Source organism: Hippichthys cyanospilos, chromosome 1 (assembly GCF_059441005.1).
Source record: "Hippichthys cyanospilos isolate Australia breed blue-spotted pipefish chromosome 1, RoL_Hcya_1.0, whole genome shotgun sequence".
Taxonomy (NCBI): Eukaryota; Metazoa; Chordata; class Actinopteri; order Syngnathiformes; family Syngnathidae; genus Hippichthys; species Hippichthys cyanospilos.
Genome location: NC_142369.1, coordinates 32,577,691 through 32,593,009, shown reverse-complemented (window position 1 = coordinate 32,593,009; position 15,319 = coordinate 32,577,691). Strand labels below are relative to the sequence as shown.

The window sequence follows — 15,319 nt, the reverse complement described above, 5'->3', positions numbered from 1 at the left end:
GTGACACTCTGGCCCAGGCGTCAGTCCTGATACCCTTGCTGTTCCAAACAGTGGAAAAAGCTGCAGCACAAAACTCCCAGCATGCTCTGCTTTCTGAAGGGGTGGCAGCTTCGGTTCTTTTGAGTCGACTGTCTCTGCTTGAAACAATGACTGGTAACATTCACATTTTTATATAATGTAATTTATGCATTTTGTCAACTCACAAAACTATTGGCTGTAAAATTGACAGTTGACACATTTTCTACAGAAGCAAAATTCTCCAACTTTTGGAACTTGATCTTGGACGACAAGAAACCACTTTTCATAACAGAAAAGTTCCTCTGCCAGTCCAATGATGAAAGTGAGACCATTGTGATTACAAATCAGTAAACATCTTGAGTAAATTCAACCTGTCATACTAATGTTTTGTTCTATTGGTTTCTTTAGCTCAGCTGACGATGTTGCTGCTCTGCGAAAGACTTTTCTTGGATCATGCCCACAGGCTTAACACCAGCAAAGCTCAGTGAGTTCATACCTTAAAGCAAGGGTGTCCAAACTTTTTGCAAAGTGGGCCAGATTTGGTGTGTTAAAAATGTAGGAGGGCTAACTTTGCCGGGCGTTCTTTACATATAGCAGCAATTAATTTAAATACATTTCAGCGAGCCGTTCTGTGTTTAACATGTGCTTTTTTATTTTCATTTCAGCTATCTTAAGCATGTGTTTTGATTAATTTGAAACACGCATATAAAAACTGAATTGACATTAAATATTGAAAGTGAATATTCACTTACCAGGAAGGGGCGGAGACATGACAAGGCCTTATTGACAGCTGTCTTTCCTTCCATTCATCTCACATTCAAAGTGTGTAAATTTCTTGGTGAGACTGTGATGAATGTTATTAATTATCACCATTTTCCAAAGTCTATACCGGGGGTCAGCAACCTGTGGCTCGGGAGCCACATGTGTCTCTTTAATCCTTATGTTGCGGCTCTCTGTGGTTTGGGAAAATAAATTATGCTTGGTTCAGATTGACGTTGTGTACGGCTTAACAAGCGACACATTTGAATTGATGTCACTGACGTTTGCGTGATTGGGTGATAGGATGTGTTTTTTAATGCGAAGGGATACGAAACGAGACACGAGACAGCCAATCAGTTTCGGGAAGGTAAAAACAGGAAACGGAACATTGAGATTAAAAGCACACATTTCCAGAGTAAGATATAAGTGAACATTAAACAATATCAGAGTAAGAAATTGGAATATTAAAGACCAAAGCTCGAGAAGAATTCTTAATACAAAATAAATATCCATGCGTGTGAGCAAGGATGGACTCAAATGTTAGGTCAGTCTGTTAGGTTTTTTCTTGAAACCAAGAAGGTAACAACCTTTGTTAACACGAATATCTCTGAGCTGAATGTTGGAGACCGTAAACAGGAAATAGAGTGCGGCCTTCCAGACTAAAAGCAGATCATTCAAAATAAGATAACACAGGTAAGTAAACAACACAAACTGTAGCCCTTGAAGAATTCATAACAGAATAAATCTCATCTTAATGCCTCTCTGAGCATGGATGGATTTCAGACATTTGTTCGGTCTACTTGCTTCCTTTCACGAAAATAATGTTACATAATGTTACAACCTTACTTAACAGAATTTGCTGTCAGCAATCCCTCTGGCTGCTAACACCCAACTGATTCTGTCCGCTTCCACCCTCACCCATTCCTATACTAAGAATTGAGTATGATCATCTTCATTTTACATGTAATAAAATGTATGGATTGACGGACCTTTCTTCAGTACACTCTGGGAAATTGTGTGAGTTACTTACAGTCATCACACTCTCACCAAAAAATGGCATGCAGTGATTGGGAGATAAATGGAAAGAAAAACGGAAGTCAACAAGGCCAAGTCTATGCTCACTTTTAGCAAGTATGGCTTGCTCATGTTTTCTCCTCAAATTATTATCTCAAACACCTTAAGCCTCCTTTAATTCCACTGAGAAACAAACACTTTTGAGTGCAGTTTTTGTTGATTTAACCGTATGTTTTTTGTTTGCATGTATTTAACTTGCCATTCTCATGGTTTGTCACTTTGGGACCCTAATTTTTCTATTCGATCCCCATTTACTGTATATAAGTTAATCATAAGAAAACTTATTGAAAACCCCTGCCCTATAATTGTTTTACTACATGTCCCCAACCCACCAGTTGCGATTCACTCTGTTAGACATTGTAGAAAATAACAGGACGATTACTGTATATGCGTTACTGTCTTTATCATCTGGCCTAACTCCTCAAAACAAATGTGGACCAGTTACAGCAATTTTCTTGACATGCAAAAATACAATTCCTCAAAGAAAGTATGAACATTGAGTCTTTGTTGCATTTAATCACTCTTGCAGGATGTACCATAGTGCCACTGTGGCAGTCCTGTTATCTCAGAGCTGGCGTGTGAGGAAGCGCGCAAAACAGACCATCAGAAAGATGCTCTCTTCCTTGGGTGGATCCAACTTTGCCCAGGGCCTTCTCGGCGAACTCCGAGCTGTCATCAACAAGCACAAAGTGCGAGCCACCAGTTTTGTAAAACTGCATCACCCTATCTTGCTTTAGTTTGATGAGCGCATAAAAAAGGTGTGATGTGTGTTTGTTTGAATATTGTCAGGTTATACCCCAGGAAGCCTTGTTGTTAGAGTCTGGAGAGCTAACTGAGCTTGGTCGCAGCTACACTCGCCCACGTGTCCTGTTGGAAGCGCTGCATGTCGTTTGCTCCTCAGCTAGTCAATGGGGTGATCCTGTGGAATTAGACAACTTGGCTATGGAGATCCTCATTGTTGCTCATCATCCATCCTTAGGTACAACAAGTAGCCATTCGTAATATTTACACAACTTCCGTACTGGCATTTCTCGTGTTTTTTATCCTGCCTATTCTAATATGCTTCTTTCTTAGTTGACACTCGGAGTGGTTTGTGGCCATTGCTGCTCTCCTCCATGAATATAAAAGCAGAAGAATTTATCGAAAATCATCTGGAGGCTATTCTGCCAAATCTCTTGGAGGTCAACACTGATGACCAGGTGAATCCCCAATATTCTTTCTAATGCCCTAATTTTGTTTTATACATAAAAATGGTAAGAAAATAACTATATTTCAAATAAATAGTCTGAAGAAAATCGTGCATTTTTCTTCAGGCGGTGAAAAATGCCGTCGGTGCCCTCTGTGCTCTTTCTCCTGACAAGCTGTTACCTCGCGTAATCAGTCACGTAACAAAAGAGCTTTCCAAACCTGCTTTAGTTCAAGTCACCAAGGAGGAGTACGCTATCATGCAAACTCCTGAGGGGGAACTTTATGACAACTCCATCATTGAGAGGTAAAAGAAGCATTCCAGTAAGTACTTTATGTCTTGTCTTTGGCCTTTATGTTAATGGTGGACTTCTCTTCATCACACTTTTCCTAGCGCACAGAAAGAGAACACCAAGAAAGGCAATATCAAAAAAGAGAACAAAGTCTACTCCTACAAGGAACAAATATTTGGACTTGAGTTACAGGAGGTATTTTAAATCCGTTTTTTTATGCTGTTTTGGTAAATACCATACCTAGGTCTAAATTTGAACGTGATTTCACAGGAAATTAGGAAGAAAAAAGGGATCAAGGATGATGTGCAGCTCACCAGCAAACAGAAAGAAATGATTGAATTGCAACGTGAGAAAGAGCAGAAAATTCGCAAAAGACTCCAAGGGGTAAGGAAGTGTCCAGTTTCTTTAAAAATAAATTCCCAATGCTGCGCATGACATATCCTTGTCACCTTGTTGACTGGTGACATGATCATCATTTTCCACAGCTTGATGTCGAGTTTCAAAGTGTAGTCGGTCTCCTAGTAGCTGCTCTGAAGGAGAAACCAGCTCAGATCACCAGAGAGCTACCATCAGTCCTCCAGGTTCTGTTGCCCCTATTACACTCACCTCTGGCTGCTCCACGTGTCCAGCAGATCTTCTTGGACATTGGAGTGTGCCTCCTTCCCCATCACCTCCATCGTCTTGGTACTCGCCCTATTTCATAGTTGTAGCCATAAACACAACTCTTCAAATTTATACCACATTTTTGCCATTCATGCTTTCAACAAGGTGTTCTTGTGGGACATGTGACTTTACGATTGCTGAAGCCCGAGTGTGAACTGGATCCTGCCTGGGAGCAGGAGGATTTGGACAAAGCAGTTAACCGAACTATACAACTGCTACATGACCACACGGTCCCTCGGAGAGCTGGGAAGAATGTTGGTGAGGGCAATCATAATCAATACGTAAACCCTTAACCCTTTTCCTGGCTCGTAAAATTGTCTACAAATAGGTGTTGCACCTGTAATTCACGCCTTGGTAAATTACTTGCCTATATTGCAACTTCATGCGTAAATGAGGCAACGGAAAATTCTGAAAACAGTCAATGCACTTTAGTATCTACACAACTCTATGGCTAATAATCTGAGATGGGCACCTCGTTTGGAATGAACACAAGCAAATGTTAAGTGGGCTCAACAACACGGAATGGGACTTAAATAAGACATGGGAATTATAAAAGTATCTGTAATTTTAGTATATTGTATTTTTCCTCCTCTTCCAGGTGTGACCCCTCTGCCTGCCCCTGCTTTTTGCTTCTGCTTTCCTTTTCTAAAAGCCACACTTAGCCAGTCCTCGGGCAATACAGAGGAGACAGAGAGCATGATGACTAGATCTTTGCAAGTCATCCATGAGCATTGTCAGCTTCGAGCTCAGACAGACGAGGCGACCATAATAGATGAGGTACAGATTGCTTTGCATACTAAAAGTTAACACGTTATTTGTTTTTTCTCACATACACATTTGGCATCATGACTGAATTTCGTTTATTTTCTTTTATACTTTTCAGAATGGCCCTGAGCTGCTTCCACGTGTCGACATGTTGATGCTACTAATCAGAGTTATTTCCACTGCCACACCAAGACTTCAGGTAAACTTTGCCAATCCTAATAGGGCTGAGCATATGTTCCAAAATTCATATCATGGAATCCGTTATATACCTTTATAATAATGGTAATTACAATACAGAATGAAAGCTAAACATATTTTGAATTTGTAATTAATAGCTGAATAGTTTCTGAATGGGTTATTTATATGTTCCATACTGAGGGAAACATTAAACAAGTTAAAGGAAGCATAAGAGAGCCCCATAGACCTAGCTTTGACCTAAGACAGAAAGCTTTCGGCCAGGTTTTGGAGCTTTGAGGAGAAACTCTTCTTCGAAGTCTTCTTTCTTCAGCGTTTCATCTTCACGTTAGACTCTTATAATAATGTTGGTTGAGTGTTGTCGTGACTAAGCTTTCAAGAAGAACATCAAAATAAAAGCTTTGTAATGCAATTCATGTCATATGTTACCTGTACCAAAAGTACAGTTTATTTTGAAAGATTGGCTGACTTCCTCACAATGTTTGGCTTCGACAACTACACCGTGGCTTGACAACCCCCCAGTTATTGCCAAACTGTTCATATCAAATATAGATGATGAGGACTTAGATGGATTTGTGGATGTGGATTGAAAAAATTGAGTACTTTAATAAACATTTGGGGGAAAATAAGAAACCTTGAGATGGGGCTTTTGGTTGGAGGGGACCCTTTGCAGGCTCAGTGAGCTGCAACGGGTACCCAGAGGGAAGTTAACGCATAGTAACGCATACTAAACAATGCAAACTAGAATTACACTTTCTTCTTGAAAGCTTAGTCACGACAACACTCAACCAACATTATAACCTTTGATTCCCAGTGTGAGCAGCAAGATGCTGGTCTGAAATCAAACTCGTTCACACAGTGTTGCTTGGGAATGATGTGCAAGCTGTCAATTCAGGGCACTAAAAGAAACCCACAATCAAGCAACGACTGACATTCTTTTTTTCAATTATTTTTTTTTAACCCTTTCAAGTTCGAATTAAGCAGTAAAGTGCACTATAAATACGGTCTTGTAACCACTCGCGATAAAACAAAGCTTTACCATTCCGCCATTTTGAAATGACTGAGGCCGACCAATAGCAGACCAGCATCTCCGTGAAGAGAAGAGACCAGCATTGTAGAGACGCTTTGCATGGATCCAGTAAGACGGGCAACAGAAAATATATGCAATTACCTAAAAACGCCTGCTGGTGGAGACGAAACGATACAAATACAACCAACCCCCTAGGGTCATGATAGTTGTTATTGTCACAGAGCCGGAAAAATACCGTGAAGAGGGGACGAAAAAAACTCAGTTAGTCAAGCGGTGCGATATCAGTCAGCAACATTTACAGGTTTTGGAACTAGGTGCACACATGCGATGCACAGCATCACATGATGCCTCCTCGATTTTGGTGATATTTTAAGACTTTTGAATGTGCCTTACAGCCATGAAAATATGGTACATATACTGTGTGCACTGTATGAGCTTTGTGAAGCCCTTTGAGATTTTTCTGATCAAGAGCTGCATAAATATAACCCTAACCCTTGAACAAAATCATCACAAAATAACAAATTAAAAAAAAAACACATTTTACTTAATTTCATTTTTTCGGGATTCATATAGAACCATTGCAAATTTTATATGGATGTAATCTCTGTTGTCAAGTGTAATATTTGAATCTGTAATAAATCTTTGCTTTCATTTGGTCATTTTTTGTACATGAGTTGACATTTATTGAATATTTTGACAGCTTTTTTATTTGCTGACAAGCTTTACAATATGAGCAGAGAAGTTTGACTTACCAAATTGAATTTTTGTTTTAGGTGCTGGCATCACAGTGTCTCATAGCGCTGTGTAGCAGTGCCGGAGGAGATCAAGGCTGCACAGTTGCAGAGCAGCCAGAGATAGATGTCCTGCTCAATGCCCTCCTTTCCCCTTGCTTCTCTGTCCGCGATGCTGCCCTCAGAGTGTGTTTCAAAAATCAATTTATTTGTTTATTTTGAGTAAAGTACCATATTTTCCGCACTATAAACTAAACTCTCAAAAGCATAATAACTCAATGTGATTATGACCAACCTTGTTTAACTGTAAACACACAAAAGAAACAGGTAAAGCTTACTTTATCAGTTCATTCCCCATCTACGAATCCCAATCTCAATATTGATCCATATATAAGGCGCACCTGATTATAAGGCGCACCATCAGCTTTTTTTAAAAAAAAAAAAAATTAAGACTTTAAAGTGCGCCTTATAGTGTGGAAGATACGGTAGTTCAATTATTCCCAAAAAAAGCCCACAAGCATTGGACGAATGTGACAATACAAAGTCATCTAAGTAGTCTGCCTGTATGATTTTGTTTTTATTGTTTTTAACTCTGGTGTGCAGGGATTGTCAGAGATGGAGTTTGCTTTGTCAACAGACAGTACAGAGCAGAGCGGACTGAGTTTTCTGCGCAGGCTTTGGATTGCTAGGTTTGATGTTGAAGAAGAGGGACGAGCCTTTGCTGAAAAGTATGCCCCATAGATTTTATCGTGTATCCATTTCCATTTCTTTATGAAATCTGAAAAAAAAAACTTTTTTTTTTTTTACCCTTTAGTATAATACAAGTATTTACCATTAAAAAAAATGCATAAAGTAGCACACCCATGTCATTGTGTGTGAGTGAAAACAACTTTTTTCTTGTTTTAATGAGCAATGTTTGAAACCAAAATGGAAAGCTAATTTTTTTTTTGGGGGGGGGGGGGGCTTTTAGACTCTGGCAATCCCTTGATCTGGAATTAGTCCCAGAGCTCTGTTCTCTACTAATCGGAGACATCACTCATCATGAAGAGGCTGTTCGATCCGCCGCAGCTGAAGCACTGTCAACTGCTGTTTCTCACTACAAAGACCAATCTGCCCCAGTCCTTGGACAGCTAACTGAGTTATACCACCAAAAACTTTATGTAAGAGCCTTCACTTTCCCAATCTTTCAAATTGTTTATTTGTGGGTGTTGTTCCCTTTGGAACCAAAGCAAACGGACTTGAATTTATCTGTTTTAAAGAGACCACCTCCTGTGCTGGACACACTGGGTAGAGTCATATCTGAATCTCCACCTGATCAATGGGAAGCAAGGTACAAAAAAAAAAAAAACCTCATCAGTAGATTGTTCCAGCAACTCTCTCATTCATTTTGCACTGTGATTTTCATTTATGGCTATTAGGTGTGGCATTGCTCTCACACTGAACAAGCTGTCCCAGTACTTGGATACATCTCAGGTGACTCCCCTTTTCCTCTTCTTTATTCCTGATGCCTTGAATGATCGTCACACTGAGGTGCGGCGCTGCATGTTGGACGCAGCCATCTCAGCCCTAAACACCCACGGAAAGGTGAAGCCCCCTCCACACCCGCCCACCTTCACCTATAGTTTTCATGGCATATAATATCATATATAATTTTCTGAATGACTTCAACGCTCATGAGTGTCTGTTTGTGGTGCCTGTTACAGGACAATGTTAGCTCCCTGCTGCCCGTGTTTGAGGAGTTTTTGAAAAATGCCCCCCAAGACGCCAGCTATGATGCTGTCCGTCAGAGTGTTGTCATCCTTATGGGCTCCTTGGCCAAACATCTGGACAAAAATGACCCTAAGGTCAAACCCATTGTGGCCAAGCTCATCACAGCCCTTTCTACACCAGCACAGCAGGTAACAATGTTTGCTAAAAAGTCTTTATTCCGTTTTTTTAATTATTTTGTGTAGAAGACAAGTGAATACACACGACAAATATACAGTGTACAAGCACAATTTCTTTCAGATTTTTCTGTTGTATAACTTGTTCACCAGGCTCCTACCATCAACATTGGCGCGCGCAGTCTGTACTCTGCGACATCTGATCCATCTAAATATTTGTTGTCTATTCTGCTTATTTACACCCTTGATGGTTTCGACAGAACAACGTTGTATTACTAAATTAACTTTTTGGACTGAGTACTACCTGGAGTTCATGCAACACAACACAATAAGACCTTATAACAAAAGAAATAATAGTATAATTTAATAATCAGTTGATATTGAATCTTTCAAGGAATTTTCCTCAATTGTCCATTCATAGCATGAGCCGCATTCTGTTCCAACACATGATATTTTTCTGTCCTCCACTTGTAGGTTCAAGAGTCAGTGGCTAGCTGTTTGCCTCCTTTAGTGCCTGCCATCAAAGAAGATGCTGCAGGGATTGTGAGGAATCTGCTGCAACTGCTGCTAGAGAGTGACAAGTACGCTGAGAGGAAGGGAGCCGCCTATGGGCTTGCTGGCCTGGTCAAAGGGCTCGGTATTCTGGCTCTCAAACAGCAAGAGATTATGGCTACTCTGACTGATGCCATTCAGGACAAGAAAAACTTCAGACGGAGGGAAGGTGAGTAATTATCACTGAATTAATCTCGCTGCTCGACAACTTGCTGAGCCTCAACCGCAATTAAATTCTCAATAGCACAAAAAGGACACCTTCTAAAAATGGTGAACAGATGTTATTTCACCTTGATTGTTTGATTGGATCTTATTTTTTATTTATTTCTTTTAAATCTCAATCTTCCACGATTTTACTGCTGTGTGACCTTTTCAACAAGATCCATGTATAATAAGTTTTACCTAATTTTGGGTCCACAATCAAATAAATATCTACAGATAAGCAGAAACCTTCAGAAGGGACCGCAGGTGGGAGGAGCCCCCTTCCAGGCCCACAGGTTGAAGTGGATGGTGCAAGTACCCAATACAGACAAATAGATCCACAATGTAGACAAATACAAGTACACAATATAGACTACAGAAAACTTATTGTGCTATATAATGCCCTTGACAGCAGGCAAAGCCATTGGGCAGGAACCTTCCCACAGTCCAACCAAGTGGACCGCAGACGGTCGATCTCTTAATCCACGATGGTCGATCAGTGCAGGGCCAAATGGGGGCGGTCACGTCAAACTTCACCATCTAGCTAGTCCCATCTCCGAGCCGAGAGAAGGGGGCAGAAAAAAGAAGAAGAAAGCTGTAGCCAGGCCCATTAACTAAATGCTTTCGAGTATAAATGTGTTTTTAGTCGGGATTTAAAGATTTCTTCTGAGGTGGCTGCGCGAACTCTTCTGTCAGTTGATGCAGCTGTATAAATCCGTTGTCCATAAACTGGTACGCTTTGGACAACATATTTTAGAAAAATCAATCTATAATTGAACGTAACTGACAATTTTCCATTTTGATCAAAATCCAATTTTCATTTTCAAAGATTTCAAAAGATTTTATTTTCACATGTATAAGTTTGCAGACTACATTGTGTTTTTTTGTCAAAAGTAATTCATAACCTATTTGAGTTCATCTGGGATTTGCTGCTTTAATGTTGAACAAATAGCGAACACGGGTTTGCATGCACGCCCAAACTCGACTTTTGGGGTTCATTCCTTCCAACAAGATTAAGAACCAGTTCGTTCAATTGATCGATTTATTTAAATACTTGCCGATTAATTTATCAATCAATAAATCTAGTAAATGTCACATCTTTACAATATTGAGGTTTCATCTCTTCCAGGGGCACTTTTTGCTTTTGAGATGCTGTGCAACATGTTGGGCAAACTGTTTGAGCCATATGTTGTCCATGTGCTGCCACACCTTCTGCTTTGCTTTGGTGACGGAAATCAGTATGTGCGAGAGGTGAGCCAAAAAATCACTTCTGAGTCTTTTCTCATTTGTTTATCCACCTGTAGTTATCAAATCATAATGCAAACTGTTCAAATGTGAGTCTGTGTGACCATGTTTGGAATTATTTTTCATCCCTGAACCAGGCTGCCGATGACTGCGCAAGGGCAGTGATGAGGAACTTGAGCGCACACGGTGTGAAACTCGTTCTACCTTCTCTGCTCGTGGCCTTGGAAGAGGAGTCGTGGCGGACTAAAGCAGGTCTTTAAACGACACGCAGAAACAAGCCATGTGTGTCTTGAAAGCATGAGGAATTTCATGTATCTGATTTTCTAACCTTGCTTTTTAAGGCTCTGTGGAGTTACTTGGTGCCATGGCTTTCTGTGCACCAAAGCAATTATCTTCCTGTTTGCCAAGCATTGTTCCTAAACTGACCGAAGTGTTGACTGACTCCCACGTGAAGGTGCAGAAAGCTGGTCAGCAGGCCCTCAGGCAAATTGGTTCAGTCATCCGTAACCCTGAAATTCTTGGTGAGAAAGTTTTTATTTTTGAATTTTGAAATAAACGAATTTAAATAGTTTGTTGTGCAGTCCTTAGAATTAGCTTGGATTTTAGGCTTGGCGCGTTGCTTAAGTGTTAGTTTTGCAATTATTTCTTCACTTCATAGATGGCACCCCAACTGGGCTTATGTTTTTGGTTAGTTATTACATTTTTCCATAAATCGCGTAGGACAAACATGCCAACTTCGGTTTCAGGTTGAAGCCCTCCTATGTTGTGTTTACAGTGCATGTTGTTACCAAGGCTGATGTGGTCTTCATCCAGGTTCTTCGATTATAATCAAAACCTGTCTCTTAAAGGGCCTATAACATGATATTTTATCATTCCACAGTATAATATGTGTATGGATATGAATTGAATGTATTTGACAATTTAATTTCTGATTAAATATGAGTTTTATGCTACCGATATTTCTAACCAAAGTAAAGTGCTTCATTAGAAGAGAGCGCACTTCTTACCGTGTGGCAGTCTTGCCCCCTTCATAATGTAGCTCATTGGCGGTGGGTTCATCCTCACGAGGCACCCAGGCCTGATGGAGACAGCCTGAATACCGGGCCAAAAACAGCATTAATACACCGCTCTCACTAACATGGGTTTATTCAATCAAATCAATCCCCGTGGGAACCCAGTCTTCATAACAATTGTTCCACCCACGGGTAAATGTTTTACTTATTAGCCTCACTGTCCAGCTGTGTGCTCCCAAACACACGTTTTGGCCACTTCAGCATTTCTACAGTACAACCAGAGTGGGTGCAAAATATTTCCTCTTTAGCTACCGAACCAAAACTAAACTAAAAGAGGTGGTGGAAAAGGTCGGTGTGTATTTTCTCTTGCACGTGCGGTGTGGGGAGGTGTAGGGGAGTTTCAAATTGCTCCTGTCTTGCTCCTTTGGTCATAAGCGGACTTCAAGCAGTTTTCATCTGCATAGGCGGGGCTGGTGTGAGAGTGCAAATGCTTAGAAATGCATCATTGAAGGAAAAACAACGCTTTGGGAGTGTTTAGGGTGAGAAATCAACATTGAAACATGCTTAAAAGCGCCAAAAAGTTGACTTTTCATGTTATGGACCCTTAAAGTTCATATCCTGTTACTTTCCTTAACCTTAAGATCAGCATCTGGGCCCAAGGTGCCATATGGTATTTTACTTGTTCAGAGAAATGGCTTAAAACTAGGGCATGCCAATTTTTTCTTTTAAGTGTTGCATTTCTTTAGGTTAATACATGAAACGGTCTGCAATTGTCAGGACACTCAAGATTTTTGTCTGCAACTCAACATGGATCATCATAGATTATTGTATGTCATTATACCTCATTCATAATGGCTTTCATTATCTTTTTCTCTAGCCATCACACCCATCCTGCTAGATGCTCTCACTGATCCATCTCGCAGGACCCAGACATGTCTTCAAACTCTTCTGGACACCAAATTTGTACATTTTATTGATGCCCCATCCCTAGCCCTGATCATGCCCATTGTCCAGAGAGCCTTCCAGGATCGTTCCACTGACACACGCAAGATGGCTGCCCAGATCATAGGCAATATGTACTCTCTTACAGACCAGAAGGTACTGTTCTTTGCAGTACAAGACTGTAGAGTAGGAGTGTCCAAACCTTTCCTCTAAGGGCCGAGTACAGATAAATAGAAAGATGTAGAGGCCAGATTTTTTTTTTTTTTTAACTTGAACTTATTGAACATGTTAAAAAATAAATCACTGTTGCACCTAGTCCATATAAAGTAGTTATGTAAAAAAATGCTACATCAAGGCTTTTGGTTAAAGGTGAAGTACAATTTGTTTCACACTTCTAATGCTGTACAGTTTCCACCATCAGACCTTATTATGAGGTGTTTTTTTTTTTTTTTTTTTTTTTTTTTAAATAGCATTGCGAACCATGTCAAAAATATGCAGCAAGCCGCACGAAATGTGGATGATGGGCCACAAATGGCCTCCGGGCTGTGGTTTGGACACCTCTGCTGTAGCGGCTTTTGTTAAGATAGTCAAGCACCATATTCTGTGTACCAATGGACCACTGTTTTATTTTGTTGTGTGATAGGATCTGTCACCATACCTGCCCAGTGTCATTCCTGGACTAAAAACGTCCTTGTTGGACCCAGTGCCTGAGGTGGGATGGGTGATCGACAAATAGAGCTTCAGTAGTTCAGTCTGTTTGTGTCTGAAGCTGATAGCTGCTTCTTTCCAGGTGCGTACGGTGTCAGCCAAAGCCCTGGGCGCAATGGTGAAGGGAATGGGTGAATCCTGCTTTGACGACCTTCTGCCGTGGCTCATGGAGACGCTGGCGTCCGAGCAGAGCTCTGTAGATCGTTCTGGGGCAGCCCAAGGTTACCAACGTTTCTTGTTTTGGTTCTTAGTAAAATTACTCAAATTTCTGACAGAATTAAATTCTTTATGTATCCAGGTCTGGCTGAGGTGATGGCCGGGCTTGGCGTAGAGAAATTGGACAAATTAATGCCAGATGTGGTGCAGACTGCTAGTAAGGTGGATATAGCCTCCCATGTCAGAGATGGCTATATCATGATGTTCATCTACCTGCCTCTCACATTTGGGGACAAATTCACTCCCTATGTCGGGCCCATCATTCCCTGTATCCTAAAGGTAACTGTTTTCTCTGGTTGGAATGTTGAGATTGTCATTACATTCATCCATTTGTGTGGTGAGAAGAGTGGCACATCGAGTCTTGAGAATCGATTGGATCCAGGGCTAACAATCTGTCAGAGAAATCTCTTATAGAAGACTAGGACAAGCCTTTAAGAGATTTCTCTGACACATTCCCACTCTCCAGTATTCTTTCACATTTTAAAATTCTATTTTATATTTATATTATCTATCTATGCCCTGCTCACTGTCTAAACAAACCACCCACATTGTGGGTCCCACAATAATGAAACAATGATGGCACCAATCGAAAGTGTGGCTTCACAAAATGAAGAGTCCCCTCAGTGTAACACCCCCAATAAAATCACCGGTAAATTGTGCAAAGGAGGTTGCACGATGCGTAAAATTTAACTAAATTCTGTGCCTGGCGATTTATTTATTTTTTTATTTTTATTTGTATTCCTTTCTGCTCTCAGCCTCTCAATTATGCCATATGTAAAACATTTACAGTAAATTGGGTTGGGGATACACTTGTGTAGTGCTTTTCTGTTTACAAGGGACTCAAAAGCGCTTTAACACTAACATTTGATTCACTCATTGATTATGACAAACCACCAGGAGCAGCTGGGGCTTTAGTGTCTTGCTCAAGGACACTTCACTTGGGCCAGGAATCACAGTGACACATCTGTGTTGGGAGATGACCACTGTCACCTGAGCCATGCCGCCTTTATTCTTTCACCCCTCGATATGCTTATGCTGATACATAACATACAGATGCAGTCTTTGCACAATAAAGGTGTGTTTTTGTTTTTTAAATAGATTAGAACTTTTCTGCTATGGTTCCCCAGGCTCTGGCTGATGAAAATGAATATGTGAGAGACACTGCGCTACGAGCTGGCCAGCGCATCATTAGCATGTATGCAGAGACTGCAATTGCGCTCTTGCTTCCCGAACTAGAGCAGGGGCTTTTTGATGATCTATGGAGAATCAGGTCAGCAAGACTTACTCTCACTAAAGTGGAGATTGGTAACATGAAGCTACAATAGCTGTTGAACTACGTGCCCGTGTCATACAGGTTCAGTTCTGTCCAGCTGCTTGGAGATCTGCTGTTCCATATCTCTGGAGTGACAGGAAAAATGACCACAGAGACTGCATCAGAGGATGACAACTTTGGAACTTCGGCATCAAATAAAGTAAGAACATGTATTTTAACCAGAACATATTTTTTTGGTAATAGTCATTTTAAGATTAAGTCAGAGGAGTGTGTTTTCGATCAAAATGGGACTATCGTTCTCTCTTTAAACAATCGCCAGTTATTAATCATAATTGTCCCCCTTTTAGGCCATTATTTCAGCTCTCGGGGCTGAGCGGCGCAACCGTGTCCTTTCTGGCCTCTATATGGGGCGTTCCGACACCCAGCTGGTTGTTCGCCAGGCATCTCTTCACGTGTGGAAAATAGTGGTGTCCAACACACCACGAACCCTTCGAGAAATTCTTCCAACCCTCTTTTCCCTCCTGCTTGGCTTTTTGGCCTCCACCTGCCCCGACAAAAGAACAGTATGTACCC

The 15,319-nt window shown here is 40.8% G+C and overlaps 1 protein-coding gene across 1 annotated transcript in view; it reads left to right on the top strand.

Moving 5' to 3' along the window:
* The window catches only part of gcn1 (GCN1 activator of EIF2AK4), a 28,079-nt gene that overhangs the window by 4,873 nt on the left and 7,887 nt on the right, over positions 1-15,319 (top strand). Inside the window, exons 14-43 of the mRNA XM_088413613.1 lie at positions 1-153; positions 248-340; positions 427-502; positions 2,381-2,540; positions 2,641-2,830; positions 2,926-3,050; positions 3,165-3,343; positions 3,431-3,524; positions 3,600-3,713; positions 3,815-4,013; positions 4,098-4,250; positions 4,591-4,769; positions 4,876-4,956; positions 6,756-6,899; positions 7,317-7,441; positions 7,684-7,873; positions 7,973-8,043; positions 8,132-8,297; positions 8,417-8,611; positions 9,071-9,317; positions 10,479-10,600; positions 10,732-10,846; positions 10,936-11,115; positions 12,485-12,705; positions 13,193-13,261; positions 13,340-13,478; positions 13,556-13,752; positions 14,601-14,743; positions 14,828-14,945; positions 15,094-15,309. Of these exons, the coding sequence (XP_088269739.1) occupies positions 1-153; positions 248-340; positions 427-502; positions 2,381-2,540; positions 2,641-2,830; positions 2,926-3,050; positions 3,165-3,343; positions 3,431-3,524; positions 3,600-3,713; positions 3,815-4,013; positions 4,098-4,250; positions 4,591-4,769; positions 4,876-4,956; positions 6,756-6,899; positions 7,317-7,441; positions 7,684-7,873; positions 7,973-8,043; positions 8,132-8,297; positions 8,417-8,611; positions 9,071-9,317; positions 10,479-10,600; positions 10,732-10,846; positions 10,936-11,115; positions 12,485-12,705; positions 13,193-13,261; positions 13,340-13,478; positions 13,556-13,752; positions 14,601-14,743; positions 14,828-14,945; positions 15,094-15,309 (4,454 nt within the window). The remainder of the gene's footprint in view (positions 154-247; positions 341-426; positions 503-2,380; positions 2,541-2,640; positions 2,831-2,925; positions 3,051-3,164; positions 3,344-3,430; positions 3,525-3,599; positions 3,714-3,814; positions 4,014-4,097; positions 4,251-4,590; positions 4,770-4,875; positions 4,957-6,755; positions 6,900-7,316; positions 7,442-7,683; positions 7,874-7,972; positions 8,044-8,131; positions 8,298-8,416; positions 8,612-9,070; positions 9,318-10,478; positions 10,601-10,731; positions 10,847-10,935; positions 11,116-12,484; positions 12,706-13,192; positions 13,262-13,339; positions 13,479-13,555; positions 13,753-14,600; positions 14,744-14,827; positions 14,946-15,093; positions 15,310-15,319) is intronic.